Raw genomic sequence first — 21,520 nt, forward strand, 5'->3', positions numbered from 1 at the left:
GCTGATCCTTTCTCCCAGCATGATTGTAGCTGCTCAGCCAGGAGGGAGGATGCTGAAGAAGGGAAAGTGGTTGACCCTCATTTGTTGGCAATTTGTAATTTGAGATGAAAACCTATGAATTCTCCCCTTAAGGGATTGAAGGAAATACCTGTAAGGTGGCTTAAATTCAGGTTTTTCCACCTGTCTCTTGGCTTGGCTTTAGTCATGGGTGCCAGTGCTCTTGTCTGCTCAAGGAGAAGGGGGTCACTTGTGTCTGCCTCCCCAGAGAGGCAGGATTGCAGCCCCAGGGAATAAGAGGGGTGAGGATTTTTTTCCCATGAGGAAAATGAGCTTTGTCCTTAGTACGTGAGCTAGGTGAGGAAGTGGATGGTCCCTCTCCGGTGCACGTTGGGCATCCTCGGCATCTCCGCAAGAGGAGGCAGCAGCAGGTATGGGAATCTGGTGCAGAGGTGAAGGTGATGGGGTTTCACCACCTTGAGGACCTCCTGGAGATGCAGGAGGGCAAGAGCTGCCCAGGCGGTGGTGGGGAAGGCAGCTCGGTGTCCCACAGCGAGGTAGGAGCAGAATTAGGCCCCTTGTTCCCTGCTGAGTGAACAACTTATCTGGTGCAAGTGGTGCGGTCTGATGGTTCTGCATCATCTGCAGATGTTGGTGAGTTAGTCTTGTTAAGTCAGAAGGCAGTGGCTTGTGCCATGGAGGCCAGAGATGTTGCGGGTGGGTGTGGAAGGGCTCACAGCACGGCTGAGCTCCAGCGTCTGTCCCAGCTCTGGAGAGGTGTTGGCAAGAGGCAGGAGAGCCCAGTGAGCCCAGGTGTTCTGCACAGACGTGAAATCCTGCTGGTCGTCACCATCTCCCTGCTCACAGACTGGAGTTCCTATGGCATAGTTTTATGACTAATTTAAGCAGGAAAAAAATACAGTTTGGCAGTATAGTGAACTGTTCCTCTGCACGATCATGGGGTCAGCCCATCGGGCATAGAGGAGTTTGGCTCAGTGTGCAGAAGGTAAAGCAGCCACCAGAGAGTCTCTCAATGAAGTTGTGGCCCATGGTGGCACCGGTGTGATGTCAGTCCCAGACTATTTACAGAGAGAAGGAAGGGAAATTTGGCATGGTCCACACAGGCATATAAGCCTCAGTGTAGCCTGTCTGGAGCTAATCCTTCTGTTTTGCTCTCTCCCACATCAAAATGATGGGCTGTTCCTTAGCTGCTGCAAAGCGGGGCTCAGAAATGGCTTAATTTAAGAGGGTAACCATTTCGAGGAGAAATGGGATTAGAAATGAGGGCGCAGGGCAGTGGCTGCCACTCTATTCTCCTCCTTCCAGCACATGTCACCCATGGGTGGGTGGTGGGTAGTTGCTTCCAAATGAAGCAGGTGAAGCTGAGAACTGATATTCTTGCTGGGGGGGGAGTGGAAATTGGGTGTTTGGGACTTTCAGCCCAAACCAAAGTACTGTGCAGAAATCCCCCACATATTTGCAAGTTCCAAAATATTTTGGTTCAGAACATCTCTGTGAAGGAGGGGGAAATGTTTAGTGCTAGCATTATCATCTGGAGCTTTATGTTGTATATTGCGCTATCCCAGTGTACAGCCTGAAATAAAAACAAAATGAGGCAGTGGAAACTAAAACAATTCAACCTTGTCAAAACTAAATGCTCTTCTAATTTCCTGATGAATTTTGAGATGTAATTGATGGAATCCCACAAAGCACTTAAGCTTCATCAAATCTGCATTTTTTTTCTGACAGACAATTGTTCATTGAAAAATAAAAACTCATCCGTCCCTGCCTTATGAGGCACCTAGCTAATTATGTTACATGCACACGCAAGGGAGGGCGATGGAGAGGAAACTGTTCTCTTCTAATCCCTTTAAAGTTTAGCTGGCTCCTTGAAGCAGAAGATGACTCCTTCTGCAGGTCATGGTTGGAAGCAGAAGCCCCCGAGCTCAGCAGCAAACCCCCTCCGGGGCGCCTGCGGTTTCGGATTTATCTCATTAAGCCAGGTAACGACGTGTGATAAAAATGGGATTTAAGGAAGAGAGATGAGCAAAGGGTGGCAGAAGCCGCTGGGGTCGGTGGCTGGCTGTGGCAGGGAATGGGGGGCAGATGGGAGCCCCCCACCTGCCTTTGCTTTCAGTGCTGCAAAAGTGGGTTTGCACCATGTCAGTCATCGATAGGCAAGTTTAAAAGCAAGTGGAACAGTTCAGGAAGTACCGAGGTGAGCTGGAGGTCTCTGCCAGAAGTAGTTTGGGTGTTAAAAGCCCCATTTTCTCCAGTGTTGGCGTTTTCAGTGGTGGTTCCGTATAGGACTTGGTGGGCACCAGCCCTTGCCCCTCTCCTCCCCAACAGACTGGGATGCTGGGTCAACCAGCTGGTTTGGGTCTTTGGGTTTGGTGTGGGCCATAGTATTTGGTGTGGAGTGTTGTGGCTGGGCTGTACCCTGGGTGTCAGGTGGGGCAGGAGTTGAATTTCTGGTCTCCCGAAGGTTTATGGGGGTTCCAGCCTCCGCTGCGGCTCATGGGCAGGAGATGCCGGCGCACCCCAAAATGGGCTGTTGGTGGCTTCTGGAAGGAAAGCAGCTGGAGGGTTTCCACTAGCTTGATTTCCTTGCTCCGGGAGCTCTGAACGGTTACATCTGTGTACATAGCATCCCAGCAGCTGCTTGAAACAAGTCCATTCCACTTTGAATTGAGGTGCAAAAAACATATACGTAGTGACTTGACTTGCCTCAGAGGGTCCATGTGAGAGCTGTGCGGGGACCAGAGGTGAGGAGATGCTGCCTTATTGCCCAGAGCTTCAGATTCCTCTGTGGAGCCCCCAGCCCCACTGTCATGGGGGGACCGAGCCGAGGAGCAGGAGCTATTGCATCATGTGCTCGGGAGCCTGGAAGACAGATGGGTTTGATTTTCTGAGGCTAAAATAATGATTGATGATCTTGAAAGGGAAAAGGAAGCAGGGGAAAGGGTTGGGGGGGGAGCGAAATGGGAAGATAATGACTGTTATTTCAGCAAACAGTTGTGTTATTCCTGTGGGAAGGATGCTCCCTGGCAGTGGGGTGTTTTGGGGGGGTCTGCTGGCGTGGTGGTGTGGACATCACTGCCCCGAGGAGATGAGACAGGGGTGGAAGGAGACTGCCTGGAGCCAGTAGGTGCTTTAGCAAGTGGCTTTTTGGCCCATTTTACCAGAATAATAGGACAGGGGGGATAAATCTCACCTGTAGAGACAGGGCTGTGTGCAGCCAGACTCTGGTCCTGCAGCTGATGAGGAGCGTTGCTCACTGGGGCCCTTCTGGACTTAGAAAGCGAAGGCAGAATAAGCCAAAGTTATCCAAATATATGTGTGTATAAGGACACAGAGGAGTTTACTGCATTTGTATCATTTCTGAGCTCCAACGAGCAAATCAAATCCATGCCAGTGCATAGTTCAGAGCTCATTAAAATGCTGGCACTTGCTTGTACCTCAGCAGTGCCTCAGATTAATGTTTTTGTCTCAAGCTGAAGAGGTTCCTTGGTGAGGAGTGAGGATGCCTCTGAATGAAGAGTGGTCCTTAGGGCCTTTGGGTGCTGCGCTCGGTGCCTCCGCGGGGCTGAGCCCCCAGCCCTTTCTATTGGGGATGCACCGGGGATGGGGACAGGGTCTTATCCAGCCATGGGTGTGTGGTACCCGAGAGGTACCAGGAGCTGGGGGTTCCTGGCGGCTTCCCTGTGCGGTTTTGAGGAGCCCAGAGCATCACCTCTGACACCCCAGCACGGGAGAAGTCTGGGCTTTTATCTCTGACAAAAAGGCTGCTATTGTTGAGAAAACAGACCAGAATAATAAAAATGGCAGTTTACTCTCTACAGAAACACTTTATTAAATATTCTTTTTTTAAACCTAATAACAGAAGAGAGGAGCTGAGTGGAGAAGCCCGAGCAGACAGCTTGAATGCAGAGCTGATGTTCTTTCGTCTGGGTGATCCTTGTCTGTAACGAGACTCAGATTTTGTTTCCAGTGACCCCCTCACCCGTCTCCCTGCTAATGAGCTTTGTAAAGGGGAAAGGAAAGAAAAGAACCCTTTGCTCACTAATGCGAACAGGGACTTGTGCAGATACTTATTTTCCAAAGACACTGTCTTGTGCAGGTTTTTGGGGATGCTTTCTTTCCCCATGGAGATGATCCTCCTCCCATTGCATTTGTTCTGGCTGTGCTGAGGATGGTGGTGATGGGTGGAGGAACTGTGCCATGTCCTGGTGGCAGGAGCCACCTGCTGTCACACACTGTGCTGGGGTGACAGTGGTGGGCGTGAGCATCCCGTTTAATCCCAAACCACAGCCCCATGCATTGGCAAGGCGGGCTCTGGTGACCTCCCAGGGGTGGCAGCTGGCATGTGGCACCATCTCCTACCAGCTCTGCCTCTCTGTGTCACCTTGGAGATGTCATTTAGAAGGCGAAAAAAAAAAACAACCCGTCTCTCCAAAAATCAGGTAAAAATAGCACTTTCTTATTCAGCATATCCATTCCCTGTGCATACTTGGAGTCTGTTTGCTGACTGCAATGATAAAATTAAAGCCCTGGGTGTTCCGCCCGGTGTGACAAGGAGGGAATGAGCCGGTGTCCATCTGTGCCGACAGCCGAACCTCACAGAGCTGCCGGCTGTTCCCCCTTCGCAAACCCATCGGCAGCAGCAGGGCCGGGGTGGTGTAGCTGTGGGTCACCTTTAGCCCGCAGGATCTATATTATCAGTGCTAATGCAGAAGAAGATAAGGGAGTAAGTTTTCTTTTCCAATCCCAAGAGCAATTTTCAGGGCTAGCCGTCATCACAGAGAAACCGATTCACTCCTGCGTAGATGGAGTGGATTTGCAAGGCAGTGGAATTACATTTGTATGGTAACGGCTTCTCCGTGGCTTTTCAGAGCAGACCAAGAGCTTAAGAATCTCCCCCTACCTTCCTCTTCCTCTCCATAGCATGGATTAAGTACTAAACGCTCTTCCCAAGCTCTGAGATATTTTTGCTTGTCAGATCTGTGGATGAAGGATGGTCAGGGAGTTCGAAGTGAGTTCCCAAGCAGTGTAGGTCTACCGTGGTAAACCACAAACAGCTTTTTCTTTTGAAGAGCTGACTAACAGTTTGTAGGATCCCTATGCCTCCCTGGATAAATGGATCCATCCCATATCTGGACGAGAGGTGTGTAGAGGGGGTTGGCCGGGGGCTGCGGGGACACCTCGTCTCGCCAGCTTTCCTCCCATTGGGGAAGGACGTGTCACCCGTGATTGCCCAGACAGAGTTATTGGCTGAGTTGCTTATTGATTTTCTAATCATTTTCTGACACAGCCCCCATCCTGTGTCACTGCCAAGGCAGATCGCAAATTGAACTGCAGCTGAATTGATGGGAGATTGATTAAAACTCACCGTAATTATTGGTTCTCTGCTGCCCGAGCCAGACAAATCAATGTCAGCAATAACAGATCTGGACCTTTATAAAATCTCAGCAAGTGCAGAGCAAGCGATGGGTTTGTGAGCCCACCCAGGAGCCCAGACCAACCCTTCAGCCCAGCCCAGGGAGTCGGGATTAGCATGAGCTGGCTTTTACCTGGGGCATTTCTGAACTATGAGAAGAACTATAAGGACTTTGTTGCACCCAAATGGGCTTTAGTTTTCCCCCCTTGCTCTGATCTGTGGATGGGACATCCCAATTGCAAATCCCCTCTGCTCCAGGGGCAACAAAATCTGTAGTAAAGTTTTATTGTGCTCAGTATTTGCTCCATTTAGCTCTTCATGCCTGCAAACCGCTCGGCGAGGCTGGCATTGCTTCTGCCTGTTTGTTTTGCTGGCTGGCACTAATTGCAGCGCTCGCTGTCCCTGGCGTCTTCATCCCCGCAAAGTGGGGACATCTCCCGTGTTCGTGTGTTGGCTGCCGAAGCTTTCTGTCCCTGGGGAGCTCCTTGCTGCAGCACTACAGGTGGCTGGAGAGCCGAGGGGTGCGGAGGGAGGGAGTGCTTTACTTGTGCAGGTTTTGTGCTGCGCTATTTGCTTGTAATTCACCCATGTTAGGATGCCTAATGACAAATGGAAAATAAACATGTTTTCTGTTGATCAAAGCCAAACTGGAGGGGTATCCCAAGGGTGGCCCAGAGCAGAGTGGGGCTAAGGGAGGCAAGGCTTTGGTGACCTGCTAACCCGGGGCTGGGGAGGATGCTGAGCTCAGCACACAGATCAGTTCCAGGACAAGAGTCCCAAGTGACAGCTCAGAAAAGCCGTGACTGATCCCCTGGCTGGGATTCTGTAGCTTCTACTGGCTGAAGGTCCCATCCAGTTGCCTTCAGCACCCTGAAAGGTCCCTGGGAGCTCCAGAGGGGACTTGAGCAGAGTCCCAGACCTCCCCGTCCCCTCGGTGTGCGGATGCGGTGCCGTGGAGCGGAGGATGCTGTTTGCAGTCAGCCCTCCCTGCCCTCCAGGGAGATGCCTTTCTGCCAATTTGCACAGCTCTTATTCTTACAGCGGAGCCGGCAGACGCGGAGGAGACCGCAGGAGACAAGTGTTGTATTTGTGGATTCACAAACACGCTTATCCTGATCCTGTTTCCCAGGCAGCTCGGCAGTGAAAAGCACAGATTGTTCTAAGTGTCCTCTTCTCCTTCATATTTATTCTGTATATGCAGCTAGAAAGCTTCCTGCTCCTGTGTCTTTTGCTGCTTTGTGTCCAGGTCCTGCCTGCACCCTGCCCGTGTCCTGCCCGCTCTACAGAGACAGGCAGCATCTTATTCCAGAGCCCTTTGCTGCTGATATCCTTTGGCTAGAAAAGTCGCGTGCCCTGCAGTCTTCCCTTGCCTTCCCTTCTCACCTTACCCAGTGCGTGCAAGGAAGGTGTGGAGATGAGGGCACCAGAGCCAGCCAGGTGTCTGAGGGACGTCAGGTGGGGCAGAAGCAGCTTTGATGCTGGAAAACGGGTTTCTAAAAAGTGGAGAGAAACTCGGATGGGCCGTGACTCCCTGGAGCATCTTCCTGATGTCCCCTGTGGGCAAGTTGCTTCTTGAGTAGCGAAGAGTGAGCAGGGCTTGACTGCCCATCGGGACCCTGCATGTGACAGGGGTCCAGGATCTCCTGAACTTTTATTAATATGTACAGCATTTTGCTCACAGGGAAAAATTGATTTTCTTTTTTAAGCACGAGGTATAGCAGTTTTATAACCTTTCTTCTGCTTGACAGAGGCCATTTATAACCTGCCTTCATCACTACCTCTACAAGCTCCAGTCTGACTCATCTTCAAGAAATTCCATAATGCATTTTTAATTGCGAGCTGCTGCTAGGCAAGATTTATTTATTTTTTCAAGGACTGGCCTTTTTGTTGTTGTTTGTGTGCATGCATGTTTGGCAAAAAGGGATAAATAACGCAAGTGGAATAGAAGAGCGCTTTAATCTGGGTGACAATTTATTGATGGCATTTGCCGCCTGCTGGCTTTTATCTTTTGGGACAAGGAAAGCCAGCTGGGGAACTGAAATTAAAACCCAGAGCCAGATCCCCAGCTTGTGTGGATCAGCATGGTTCCCTCGGCTGTGGAAAGCTGTTCTGATGAGCGCGGGACTGGGATTCTCTCCTCCCCAGGTCCTGCCTGCACCATGGGCTGGTCCTGCCCACAGCTGCCTCCTCCCCAGGGAGACAGCGAGATGCTTTTGGAGATGATGCCAAGGCCACGCTCACTGGCCTGGGTTGAGGTGGTTGGTCTCAGGTGTTGAGATGGTTGGTTTTGGGTTACATCAGATTTCTCAGCATCTCAAGAGAAATGGGGAACAAATGCAGAGAACTTCTCCAGCACGTTACGGAGTGGGTTGTTGCGCTTTGCCCCACGCTGGCTTGAGGCTTTCTCACTGTGTAATTTTGCAGCCTTGAGGGTTTCACTCTCCTCCAGAGGGAGGATGGGGAGTGTGGCTTTTGCAGCAGATCAGCTCCTTGCTCTGTGGTCCTTGTCCCTTCCCCAGCCTCTGGACTGCCCCATCCATCACTTGGGATGCACTCATCTCCTGTAGCAGAGTTCAGCAGCACAACTGGCTCGTGGGTGCTTTCTGCTCTGGGAGGGCACCCCCGGGCTGTGGCTCCAGCATAGGTGGGGACCCACGGGTGACCTTACCATGTCCCCTCTCTCTCTGCAGTGCCCTGAGGACCTCCGGCCCATGAAGGATGGCACCGGTTGTTACGACTACTCCAAAGGGATCGACTGCTCAGATGGCTTCAACGGCGGCTGTGAGCAGCTCTGTCTCCAGCAGACCCTCCCTCTGCCCCATGACCCCTCGTCCAGCACCATCTTCATGTTCTGCGGGTGAGTTGCCTCAACGCTCTCACTGGCAGTAAATCAGAGAATCACAGAACGGTTTGGGTCAAAAGGACCTTCCCAGCTCCCCGAGTGCCACCCCTGCCATGAGCAGGGACATCTTCACCAGCTCAGGTTGCTCAGAGCCCCGTCCAGCCTGGCCTGGGATGTCTCCAGGGATGGTTCATCCACCATCTCTCTGGGCAACCTGGGCCAGGCTCTCACCACCCTCAGCATAAAAAATGTCTTCCTCATTTCAAACAATAACCCATGCCCTTTTCCATCCTTGCCAACCCTCCTCTGCCACCTGTCCCCAAACCAGTGTGCCCAGCAAGGGAGCTGAACGCCCAAGAAAAATTCTATTTATGGAGCTGACTTCCAGCAGGGAATGGAGGCACCTGGCTTGCCTGCGGGCAAAATCGTATGGGAAGGCGAGGAGCAATGTGAGCAGATGCACCTTCCTCCTCTCTCCCACCGTGTGATGGTACAGCTTGATCTGTGACTCACCAAAAGGTACCCAAAAATTGTACATTCTGTGTTGGAGGGGGAAAGTGGAGGATTTGTTTAAAAAAATACTACTTTTAATTTTTTTTTCCTCCTCTGTGCCTCTCTTAAAATAGAGTTTCATCCCTGATTTTGGCCAGGATCCTATAATCCTACGCAATTTAGCATTTTCTCTCAGGAAAATCTCCCCGGCTGCAGTATGTTCTAAAAGGAGCTCAGTGATTATCTGGCTTTATGCTGCACAGCTGCAGCCGGGCATTGCCCACCCGGCCCTGTGCTCTGCAGATCCCATCTCTTGGCTGGTTCACGCTCTGGGGCACATGCAAGAACCTACTTCATATCCCTGTGGGAAGGATTAGGGCGAAGGAGCGGGGAGAGGGGCCCTTTGGGGAAGGAAATGCCCACAAATTCCTTACGGTAACTCTGAAGAGCATCCATCATGTCCCGATGCTGCAGATGCAGCAGAGACCTCATTCAGCCCACAGAGCTCTGCCCATGTCAGCTTCTCTCTTCTTTTTTAATCCCCTTTTGCTGGTTTTTGTGTTTGTTTTTGTTGTTGTTTTCTCCCATCTTCTTTTCTTATTATTGTTTAGCAGCACAGAGTGCTTTAGTCACTAGGAGACAGCATGTTTCCTCCACCTTGCCTGCAAAAGGGGTTAGGAATCCACTGAGGCACAAGCAACCTTTCTGGGGAAGGTCTAGAAAATATTGGGAAATTACATAGTCTCCATCCACACCCACACAAGGGATCTGCATTTCAGTCTTTCAACCCCAAGGACAGAGAATATTTCCCTTTTTTCCTTTTTGGGAACAGGCAAAGCAAAAGTGCGACAGGCGGCTGGGAGTTTGGTGTGCAGCAGTAAAACGCAGCAGAGGAATGGGAGAGGGGAGAGAGCCCGGGGAGCGGGGCTGGTGTGAGCAGAGCACTGCGGCTGCGGGGACGGGCAGCTGGGAGAACAAACGCTGGGGAAAAGACCAGAGGAAGGAGAAAGGGAGGAGTGGAGGCAGGATGGACACATATAGTATCAGAGAATCATTTTGGTTGGAAAAGACCCTCAAGATCATTGAGTCCAACCATTAACCCACCCCTGGGACTACCCCATGTCTCTGAGAACATCATCTCCATCTGTCCAACCCTCCAGGGATGGTGACTCCAGCACTGCCCTGGGCAGCCTGTTCCAATGCTCGACAGCCCCTTGGGAAAGAAATTGTTCTCCAGATCCAACCTCAACCTCCCCTGGTGCAACTTGAGGCCGTTTCCTCTGCTCCTGGTGCTTGTTCCTGGGGAGCAGAGCCCGACCCCCCTGGCTCCAAGCTCCTTTCAGGCAGTTCAGAGATCAGAAGGTCTCCCCTCAGCTCCTGTTCTCCAGCTGAACCCCCCAGGTCCCTCAGCTGCTCCCATCACACTTTTGCTCTCTACCCTCTAATTCCTTTAGTTCTTTAATTCCTTGGTTTAGAGTTGACCATGTTTCAAGCCAGGAACTCTACTTGGATGGTCCCTGAACCAGGATCAGGTGTGGTTCCTTATAGTCTGTAACTTGGCTCATTCCCCACCTCTCAAAGGACTTGGTTCCAAAAGATGCCACTGATGTTTCCAGTGTCTGGAGTTTAAATCACATCCCTGCTTCCTGCCTCAGTTTCCCTTACTGTCTTTTGAAGATGAGCATGTGCATCTTACCCACAGTGTGCTGGGAAGTGGGACCAAAGAGCAAAGGAGCAGCCATGCTGGAACTGCTCCCTTGCCAGAGGGCACTGCTGGGTGGGAATAAGGGTGGGAGCTGGATTTCTGCTTTGCCTGGGAAGTGTCTGTGCCTGTGCCTGGCCCACCAGACATAGCTTGTGATCCACAGGTGCGTGGAGGAGTACAAGCTGGCCCCGGATGGGAAGTCCTGCCTGATGCTGTCTGACATCTGCGAGGGCCCCAAGTGCCTGAAGTCGGATGCCAAGTTCAACGACACCCTCTTTGGGGAGATGCTTCACGGCTACAACAACAGGAGCCAGCACGTCAACCAAGGGCAGGTGTTCCAGATGACTTTCAGGTATGGTCTGGTTCTGCTCCTCGTTTTGGGAACGTCGGGATGGTGAGATGGGACCAAGGTCCATTGGTGTAGAGACAGCATCTCTTGACATGTTCACTACGGGAAGAGAAAAAGAGAATGACAAGCATCCCTCGTTTTCGTACTTGCTCAACCTTCCCGCTGGCAGCAGCTTAGAACCATCCTGGGCCAGTCTGTGTCTCCTCAAATGAGTGTTTAGTCACCTTTGATGGGCTTTTCCCAGTGGTCTTGCCTCATCTCTTTCTGAACACTGATGTATTTAATCTCCACGATATCCTGCGACAAGTTCTGCTGTTAATTTTTTGTAGTGTGGAAGAACACATCCTTGGTGTGTTTCCAGCCTCTGCGAGCTGGTTTTATTCAGTGCCCCCAGTTACAGTACTGGGAGGAGCTGTGAATATAGCCTAACAAGAAATAACATAAATAAACAGAAGGTAAATGCCCAGCGGGGTCTGAAGTGCTGGGTCTTCACCTTCCAGTGCCCACAGAGGACAGCTTGCTGATAATTGCTGAATTCAGGTCTGGAAAATGAGTAGATTTATTTATTTTTCTTCACTTCTCCTGAGTGCAGCTGTATTTTGATCAGGTGTAAGCCAAGGTGGGCCTGTGGATTTCAAAGCAGAAGCAGTGATTGCAGTCAGGAGAAGATCCAGCCCACACTAACATGACTCCCCTTCAGATCCTGGGCAAGGAGGTTTTTTCATGTTAGACCTCATTGCTGCCACTGGTTGTAGCTGCAGTTGTGGGTGCTCATCACTGCTGGCCACAGTGGTTTTATGGGCACTGTTTCCCCAGCTGAATTCAAAGCCGTCCTAGCTGTGAGTTCATGCGAACTCTGGCCCTTTGCTCTCGTGATGGCAGATGAATTACGGGCTCCACCAGCACAAAGGGGCTCAGGATGCTGCAGCCAGCAGAGTGCTTGGAGCCAGCAGCGCCACAGCCTTTGCTGGAAGTGAGAACTGACAGTACACGAAGGCAATTTTCCCAGTGGGCTCCTCTTTGCTTTCACTCCCATGATACAGGCATCAGTGTGTCCATCTGAGCAGAGCCAGGGCTGCAGAGCTGAACTTTTCCATGAGCTGGTGGGCTGAGCAGATCTTAGGTCTTCAAAAACTCCCCAAGACCATCTCCTGGAAATGCCAGACTGAGACGGGCTCCCCAAAATGAGGTCCAGCTCCAGCTTGTGCCATCAGTCTCTAAGCACCAAACCTCTTTTTGCAGAGGCTTAAATTTTCTCTGCAGCCTGTCCTTTGTTTGCATTGCAAGGTGAGAGGATTGGAAAATCGTCTTGCTGCTGCCTCAGCTAGGGTTGGGGTCTAAGGGCTGCTTTGGGAAGCCAACACATCTCCCATCCTCAGGGCTAGATTCCAGCTGGAAAACACATAAGGTTTCCTGTGGGTCTGGTTTATCGTGGGAGATGTGGCCTCTCCAAGTCACACTGTCCAAGAGCATCCTGGGGTTATGGTGGGTTTGGGCAGTCTCAGGCTGGACCAGGAGCGGTTCTTGCAGGGACTGGGATTGCATCTTTCAGGGTTCAAAGCCCAAAGCACTCCCTGGGGCTCTGACTGGCAGGTTTTTGGGTTTAAAAAAAGCCAAGGGGGTTGTTAGTGATCCCAGGGCTGGCACTGCTCCTGCCACGCTGTGGGGTGGATGGCAGAGTATGTGCAGTGATGGGACGATTCTCCCTGGTCCTCTGCACAGCGTCACCATCACAAACAGGCTTTTCGGTGCCCAGCACCGGCTGCAGGACTAGTCCTGCGTCTAACAGCTGTGAGGCACAGGAGAAAGTGGGTCTGAAACAAGAGCAACCTGCAAAGCATCCCTGCAGGTCACAGGCTGTAGAGTGTGATGCGCTGGCTTGGCAGAGCTCGGAGCCTGGCGGGAGGCAGCGCATCTTGCTCCAGAAATGCTTTTGGCATCCTGGAGGGTCAGCACGGCTGCCCTTTCCCATTCGAACATAGGCTGTTGGCTCCAGAATCACCAGGCAGTGATGAGAAGGGCTCATGTCCCCATGCCCAGTGTCCTTCCCTGTGGCCAGGCTGCCCGGTGTGTCAGGGTTTGTGCCAGGGAAGCACCATTACATCATCTCCTAAAGAGGGAAGAGGAGGAGGTTAATGGAGAAGAAATTATTAACTAAAAGATGTAATTTGCCTCTGATTTTCATAGATATTCAAGAACCTTTCTGAGCATTAAGATACCAGCTGTTAGAGAAGCCCTTAATTTGGTGCATTTGAAACATAGCAGGAAGCTGCCTAATACCAGGGATTAAAAGCCTGTTTCTGCAAAGTAGGAGCAAGAACCTGCTATCAGAACAAGGGGCTGAGTATTTTAGAGGGATTTATAACTGCTGGGATCCTTTAGCTATGCAGATGTGACAGTTCTTTGAATGGTGTCTGCTTCCCATGTCGCCGCATCTTCAGTGTCTTTCATAAATAGGATATTCTCAATCCGCCAGGCATGTCAGCGTGGTGTTGGGAGGAAGGCTTTGTGCTGGGAAAAGCCGTCTCTCACCCCCTGGCCTGGGCAACGTCTATCGGTTACAGCTGCATTTCCATCCCATTGGGATGGTCTCTTTGCCACCCAATGGTCTGTGATGCTTATTAGAGCTTCTGCCCTTCTAAGGGCTGGAGGGATTGAGCTGGTGTAGCACTGATGGCTTTATGGTGTCGAAAGGACAGGGATGTGCAGCGGGTACCTTTAGGACACAGAGTAAGGGTGCTGTGTGATGTGAGCATGTCACACACCAGGCTGGCAGTGGGTGAGCTGAGCAGCTTGGAGGTCCCAGACCTGTGGTTCTGATCGTTGTTGGCTCAGATTTTGGTTTTCTCCTTTAACCCACGTCATTTTATCCAAGGGAGTTGGCACCCAAACATTTCAGCGGCATCACTGAGGAGATACTAACGCCACAGGGAAGGATGGAGGAAATAATACCGGCTGCTGTGACCAATGTATCCACAGCAGCCAGCACAGTTCATACCGTGTGTACTATATGTGCTCCATATATACACCAGCACTGGTGCAACACCTCGTTGTGTGGCGCAGAGCCTGTCCCTTGTTGCGCATCCCTTTGCTCTGATTCCAAAGACCATTTCCCCATCCTGCTGGCCCCAGCCCAGCAGGACGTGAGCACTGCAGCATCCCTGCAGCTCAGCTCAAACCATCACGAGCTGTGGACAGCTTTTTCCATACTGAGGTGGCTTAATAACGGCTAATTATCACTGGTGTTCGACTGACCTGTTGGACAAGCCATTGTCAAGGTTCCTGGTGGGAGGAGTGTGCCACGTCATGGCTGCTCTTTGATTGCGAGGATTTAAATCCAAGTGCTCCCGCAGTGATGCTGCTGCCGTGTGGCGCCACACCGGACACCGTGGTGGGGGACAGAGGAGGGGTCTTTGATCTTTGGAAGCACATTGTGTGGTGGTAGTAAATGGATGGGATTGGAGCTGATCTATTCCAGTCACAGCTCTTGGTCTAGCTGGGTGGCTCAGCGGTGGATCCAGCTCACTAAAGACTAGATTAGAGGAATTTTCCCCCGTTGCGTCACGGTGGGGCAGATCCTGAGCTCAGCACCATCCCCAAGTCACCAGGGGATTATTTTCCAAATGGATTGTTTGTTCATTCCTTATCTGTTTTGTGCCGTCTCTTTGCCACGAGGGAGTAGAGATTTTTGTTTAAAAGCCTTTTGCAGTTTCAGACTGTTGCTTTTATGCCATTAATATGGAGAAGACCCAATTTACTTACCCGTGGAGCCAGCTTTGCTCTCTGGATCATTACTGCGTGGCAGACGGGATGTCAGAGCGATGTGTGGGAGGTGCTCCCCGGGGAGCAGCCGTCTGTCCTCCCCGGGGTCCATTCCCATCCCTGCTCCGGCTCTGCCGCTCATCCCGGCTCTTGCTCCAGCTTGGCACAGCCCCAGGACATGGGAAGCTCCTTTCTGACCCACAAGGCCTCCATTTGAACCCCCTCCAGAAGGAGATGCAGTGAGTCCGGGGAGTTTCTGGGTGTTGGTGGCAGATAAAGACCAGACACGAGGAAGAAATTTTTCACACTGAGGGTGGTGAGAGCCTGGCCCAGTTTGGCCAGAGAGGTGGTGGATGAACCATCCCTGGAGACATCCCAGGCCAGGCTGGACGGGGCTCTGAGCAACCTGAGCTGGTGAAGATGTCCCTGCTCATGGTAGGGGATGGACTAGATGAGCTTTGAAGGTCCCTTCCAACCCAAATTATTTGATGAATCTGTGATAAGCAGCCAAAATGGTTTGGTGGCTGGAGAGGGGAGAGGATTTCTGTCAGCGCTCCCTCACTGCAAAAAAACTCCTGCTAAACACCAAGTGGTTTCCCCTCTCCAGAACCAGAGAGGACAGTTCTGGGAGACGCAGAGATGCTGTGCTAAGCACATTCCTGCAAACTGGAAACACCTTTCTCTCTGTCCTTGGAGGATGCTGTTCCTCCCATCCCCACCTGTAGAATGGGGCTGCTTCTTCTTCACAGTCTTAGGGGAAGGAAAGGATGGATTGGTGGTGGTGCTGAGCAGCACCGAGGTGGCCGGGGTGCCATGGGGAGGGACGGACGCCCGCTGGCCCCCGGCACTGCCAGCCCGGCAGCCGGCTCTGCCTCCGCGCAGCCACGGTGCCGCTGTCAGGCAGCACGCCGGGTCGCTGAACCGATGCGGGGATTTGTCATAATATTGATGGGGAGTTTGGCAAGTTAATTTTAAATCTGTCACTCCTTCCCCTCGTCTCTTCTCAGCCCTTAATAAACCGGCGACGGCGGGGCGTGCTGACAGCTCGGTGCCAGCCCTGCTGGGGGGGGCTGTTTGGGAAATGTCCCCACCCCATCGCTCCCCCCTGTGTTGGGGGAGCTGCACTCGGTGCCCCCCCAGCTGTGGGTGCTGGTGGGGGGCAGGATGGGTGCTCAGCTGGGTTTTTTAGCATCACATCCAGGCGCTTTGCCGGTGCTGCCCGGCTGGGAGCTGGCAGCCAGCCCCAGAGAGGACATCCTGCCTCCCCCGCGGCATCACAAATGTAACGTCTGTAACTGGTTAAATTAACGCTATTGATTTTTTCATATTTTTTTCCCCTTCTCTTTGAAACCTCCGAGCACAGAAGTTATAATTGTGCTGTTTATTATTCCTGTGCCGGCGAGCTCGGCGCCAGCCGGCACCCCAACGCCTTGTTTACCTATAACCCTTCAGGCCGGGATAACGGATGGATCTTTTTTCCAGTGGCTGCCTTCCATTTCATTTCTCTTTTATTATTTGTTGCTGCAATTCTATTACCTGTTCACAACTCTGAAGCCTCAGACATGCTAGTTGGAAGCAATGATGTCTTTCCAAGCCCAGCTAATGCCCCAGGCCATGTCCTCAGGAGCAGGTGAGGGGTTGTTAGTGGTTTAGCAGCTCTCTGGAGCTGTTGTGGGATGTGATACTCTGCTCTTGGCCCCATTTCCCAGACCTGCTGTGTGGAAGCCCTGTCAGGGATATCCTGGCTGCTTTCTTGAGTCCATCCATCCCTTTTCAGAGCCCACAACAGTTTGCACAGAGACACGCTGTTTATTTTGAGCGCATCGTCGCCGGCCAGGTTAAGCATTGAGGTTTTATCAATTCAGTGAATAAATGACTAATGCAATTAGCACAGCACTCCGTCAGCTAGGTTAGGATTACATCCTGCGTGCATCAGCCCTGCTCCGTTTCAAAGCTCGCGTCCCACCGAGAAGGAGAACAGATTGTGTGGCTTTGAGCGGCTCTTTCCAACAGTCCGCAGCCACGTGCTTCGGCACACTGGCTTGGTGGTGGTTTTTCATTCCTTTAGCAAAACAAAAGTGAGTCTAGTGCCAGAGATATCCTAAAGAGAGTGTAGGGGTCCAGGGTGGATGAGATGTTTTTTAAAATATACTGATTGAGATGTCAGTAATAGAGGTGTTTTAAGTACTAGAGGTTTCCAGACTTGTTCTGCACCTGGTGTGGGGAGGATTTAAGGAATGGACCATTGCATCCTTGGCAAGCATGGGTGTTGCAGCCACCTCCTGCTCCTGCTGTCCTGTCCCTTCTCCAGGTGTCCCTGAGCTGCTCCGTCCCATTGCAGCCCGCGCGGGCAGCGGTGTCAGCTTGCATGGGGTCGGTCCCTGCTCCCCGCATTCCCCCGGCCCTGGCAGCGCCTTTGTGTCTGCGCAGATGTTTGTATTCTCTGCAGCTGATGAAAATATTCATTATCTTGTTAGCTACTGCGGTGGAGGAAGTTCAGATTTGCATTTCCACAGCTGATCACGCAGCGCAAACAGAGCCTGTCACCCAGCAGTGCTAATTGGGCAGAGCGGGGCGTGCCTGGGCAGGAACCCCCCTCCTGTTCTTCCCACCCCCCAGATTCCTGGGGGGTGGTGGGGGAGGATTTGAGAGAAGGGAACGGAGCTGGTGAGGGGCTGGAGCACAAGTGTGATGGAGCGGCTGAGGGACCTGGGGGGTTCAGCTGGAGAACAGGAGCTGAGCGGAGACCTTCTGATCTCTGAACTGCCTGAAAGGAGCTTGGAGCCAGGGGGGTCGGGCTCTGCTCCCCTGGAACAAGCGCCAGGAGCAGAGGAAACGGCCTCAAGTTGCGCCAGGGGAGGTTGAGGTTGGATCTGGGGAACAATTTCTTCCCCAAAGGGCTGTCAGGCATTGAAACAGGCTGCCCTGCGAGCCTTTCCTATTGCTGACTTTTATGACACTAATTATAGCTGGTGTTATTGCATAGTTAATGTGCATTATTAAGAGATGCAGTGGAGATTGGTTTTATAATAACAACAGCTCAGATTTATAAAGTACCTTTCATCCCAGGGGGTCCTTATTGGTTTTATAGCCTTGCTGTGGTGTACAAGCTTGCAGACAGGAATTACTCCTCCTTCTTTCCTCCTCTGATGTGGGGTACAGGGGCTCTGCACCCCCTCGGGACACATGAAAATAAGGGTTATGTTCAGCTGAAAAGAAGGAAGGGAGTGAGGCAGGACGGTTTGAGGCAGTAAATTGTAATCACCCAACTCTAAGCTGTGATAGCAGGGGTTTTCCATCATGCTACAGGCAGTTCTTTGGTGGTCAGCATTATCACGGCCCCTGAGTTTGTGCTGTTTGTGCCATGGACACAGCTCCAGCGGCACCTCTGGGGACAAGGCTGACACTTACCCACCCGTCACTGCTCACCCTTGCTAGTGTCAGTGCTGGTCGGTGGAGATTCCCCATCCAAGGACTAAATCGGCTTGACATTGACTTAGCAAAGCGAATCCTTGCTGCAGGCAATGCAGTCATGAGCAGGCACCAGCACGGGATATCTGAGCGCTCCGCGGCTCTGCCAGCTGTCGAACCGTACCTGCTGCCGAGCTGGCAGCGGGGCTTGGATGCAATCCTCGGTGCAGCAGAAAATCTTGGCTTGTCTTGTTCCCATCCCAAGTCATTTCTCCAGAGATGGAGGATTTGCCCTTCTGTGTGTTGCAGAGAGAAGAGAAGGCTCTGGGGAGACCTTATTGTGACCTTTCAGTACTTAAAACAGGCCGATAAGAAAGATGGGGACAGACTTTTCAGCAGGGTCTGTTGCAATAGGACAAGGGGTGATGGTTTTAAACTAAAGCAGGGAGATTCAGGCTGGACATGAGGAAGAAATTGTTGCCCCTGGGGGTGGTGAGAGCCTGGCCCAGGTTGCCCAGAGAGGTGGTGGATGAACCATCCCTGGAGACATCCCAGGCCAGGCTGGACGGGGCTCTGAGCAACCTGAGCTGGTGAAGATGTCCCTGCTCATGGTAGGGGATGGACTAGATGAGCTTTGAAGGTCCCTTACAACCCAAATTATTTAATGATTCTGTCCCGCAGCGATGCTCCCTTGCCGTCCTGCTCTCACCCTGCCCAGAGTGCAGCCGGGCGAGGAGGTGTCTCCCATGGGCTGTTATATGCAGCAACAATTTTCTTGAGATGAAAACTCAGGGTGTTTCTGCCCATTCACTGGTCTGCACATGGCAACTCGCTGCAGAGCGGCTGTGATGGTCCGTGCTGGCAGGTTTGCTGCTGGCAGAGCCACGGGCCAGCCGAACATCCTGCACCAGCACCTCTGTGAGCTCCCTGGGGCTGCAGCCCTGACTGGTGGGCACTGAGCACCACTGGGGCTTGATGGAGCCCCACATGGGGATGCTGGTGTATGGCAGGTCTCGCACAGAGGGGAAGCGGGAGCATTAACTGCGTTGAAATGACTTTGTTGGAATGCCAGCATATGAAATGTGTGGTGATATTGCAGCCCTGCCACTGCCTGTGGCTGTTTTTCTTCTGCTTCTAATGACTAATAGAGAGAAGACAAAACAATTTCTATTAGTTTCTCCCACGCCGCAGTGGGTTTCTTATTTTCCAAACCTCATTAGAGTTTGTAATACCATGGTGGTAGTCAAGAGTGGTCCGAATCACCCTGGGGGGAAAGAAGAACCAAAGAGATATGATGTTCAGCCCAGTATTAACACTGCTCCTGGCTCATTTCCAGGGTCACTCCTGATTCCTTTCCAAACTCCTATGCCTTATCTCCATCTTAAAGGTTAACGATGAAGCCTAGGAGAGAAAAAAATACGCTTAGGATTCCAAATTGTTAAAAGAGAGTTGATATGTGTGCTGAGCAGAGAGCTGGCTTTGCATTTACATTGGAAAAGCAAATATTATTCGAACGGCAGTGCTTGTGCTTCCAGGGCGTTGCAGATTTGGGGATGGGTTTCCCTGGAAAAGCTGCTTGTGTGCAGAGAGACCATCAGCTTGGGGTCACCGTGCCCAAATCCTGTAGGCCTGGATGCAAGTCTGGCACCAACCTTGCCCCGGTTCCTTGGGAAGTCCCAGCGTGTGGTCCTGGCTCCTCTGGCATCAGTGGGAGTTTTGTATTTGTTGCTTCCTTACAACTCACGCTGATGGAAGTGCCAGACATGGAGCTGTTTGAGCAACGTCGGAGAAATGATTGCAAACAGCACCCAAACAAGAGGACCTGCCGCCTTGCCTCAGCTCAGTCCTTAAATATTCATTCATAAGATGTGTCCAGCCCTGCTCTGGGCTGCTCAGGAATAGGAAAACCACCCCCATAGAGAAACCATCCCCAGATCATGTCGCAATGACTACAGACGGTGGGCAGAAGCTCCGTGAGCTCCAGGATGTCTTTCTGTCTGCACAGCTCTGCCCCATCCGAATCGTTAAAAAGCTGAAAGTTGCTGAGCTTATGGAAGCCAACAAGGTCAGAGCCTTTGGCTGTCAGCAATGGTGAAGCCAGTGGAGGGAGGCACCTTGAAGAGTAGATACATTGATCAAGACATGGATCCTGCTGAGCAGCACCACCCCTTTGTGGGCGGGTGGGTTTCGCATCAGCTCTTGGGTGATTCCGACACCTTCCCATCACAGAAGGGTGGCACGCAGCTCAGATGTGTCCTCCTGGCTGTGCAACCAGGTTCCAAGCTCTGGACAAGGCTGCTGAGGCCAAAACCCAGCCAGATGTGGGCAGTGATGGAGCCACCGCCTATCTCACCGGTGAGATCAACCAAATGCTTAATGTATAGCCATGCATGGAGAGGTTTGGGCTACCTGTTGGTTTGGTTTGCACTTACATAAGGAGGAGAGGGGCAGAGAGGTGTGTCTGGAAGGGTGTTTTCTGGGTGATGATGCACCTATTGATGTCGCTCACCTATGGTATCTGGCAGTAAATGCAAAAATTTGGGGTCCTGCCCTGTCAGAGGGAAGGGGCTGTCAGCGGACTCGGGTGTTTCAGGCCCTGGTCCTGATGTAGCAGATGTTACCTGGCTTCGAGTGTTAATGATGGCAGTTTCTGCACCAAGTCATGTCTCCGAGTTCACTTGCATTTGCTTCCTGAGGGATTTACTCTCAGTGTAGGATTCCCAGAGCAAGGTCTGCCAGAGTTACAGGCAAACAAGAGACAGGTTGTCATTCTCTTCTCTTTTACCAGCTGGGGCTGTGTCAGCTTTTCGTCCTCACCCTCTCACTCAAAAATGGGGTTTTTTGACTTTCCTTGAAACTTCTTGCAGAAAATCACCTTTAATCTCAGATTAAGCGTGCAAAATATCAGTCTGAAGATGAATAATCTCTATATTTGCAAAGTTGCGTAAGGAGCTGAAAACTATAGCTTTGCATGGGATTCCTCTTGCAGCCCTGACTCCGTAATTAAGGCATAAATCCAGCTTTGCGTGCCTGCGCGCTGCCTGCTGCACAGGCGTTGCTGTGGGAACCGTAACTTCCCAAATTTGTTTCTACTCGGCGCTCCGCTTCTGCCTGTTCCCAACGGGCACGCCAGAGGAAGAAGATCCACAGCCTACCGCAGGATTTCATCCTTTACTGGAATAAATAAGTAGCTGTATGATGGGAAGTGGGGCAGGGAAAATAAGACAAGGTGATAACTGGGTGCCGGGCTGTGGACACTCCACTGGGGCTTTATTGCTTCTGCTGATCAGAGCCACGTGCCAGTGGTGAACCTCTGCCAGCTCTGGTGCTCACCGAGGTGCAGAAGGGAGATCTCTGCTCCCATCACTTGTGGCTTGTCCGTCTTTCCGTCTCAAAGCAGATTCCAGTGTGTTTCCTTTAGAAATGGCTTGATGAGAGGATGCGTTTTGTGATGGCGAACGTGATGTTCCCCATCGGTGCCATGGTGGGCACTGCTCGTTGGGTTTCCCTGAGCGCTCGGGGGTG

General features: G+C 51.8%; 1 protein-coding gene across 3 annotated transcripts in view; it reads left to right on the forward strand.

The window, feature by feature from the left end:
* Positions 1 to 21,520, forward strand: part of ASTN2 (astrotactin 2) — a 314,079-nt gene that overhangs the window by 171,131 nt on the left and 121,428 nt on the right. For all 3 annotated transcript variants that reach the window (XM_065035950.1, XM_065035949.1, XM_065035951.1), the window contains 2 exons: positions 8,125 to 8,291; positions 10,637 to 10,825. In XM_065035950.1, coding sequence (XP_064892022.1) covers positions 8,125 to 8,291; positions 10,637 to 10,825 — 356 coding nt within the window. The remainder of the gene's footprint in view (positions 1 to 8,124; positions 8,292 to 10,636; positions 10,826 to 21,520) is intronic.

Source organism: Columba livia, chromosome 19, assembly GCF_036013475.1.
Source record: "Columba livia isolate bColLiv1 breed racing homer chromosome 19, bColLiv1.pat.W.v2, whole genome shotgun sequence".
Classification (NCBI taxonomy): domain Eukaryota; kingdom Metazoa; phylum Chordata; class Aves; order Columbiformes; family Columbidae; genus Columba; species Columba livia.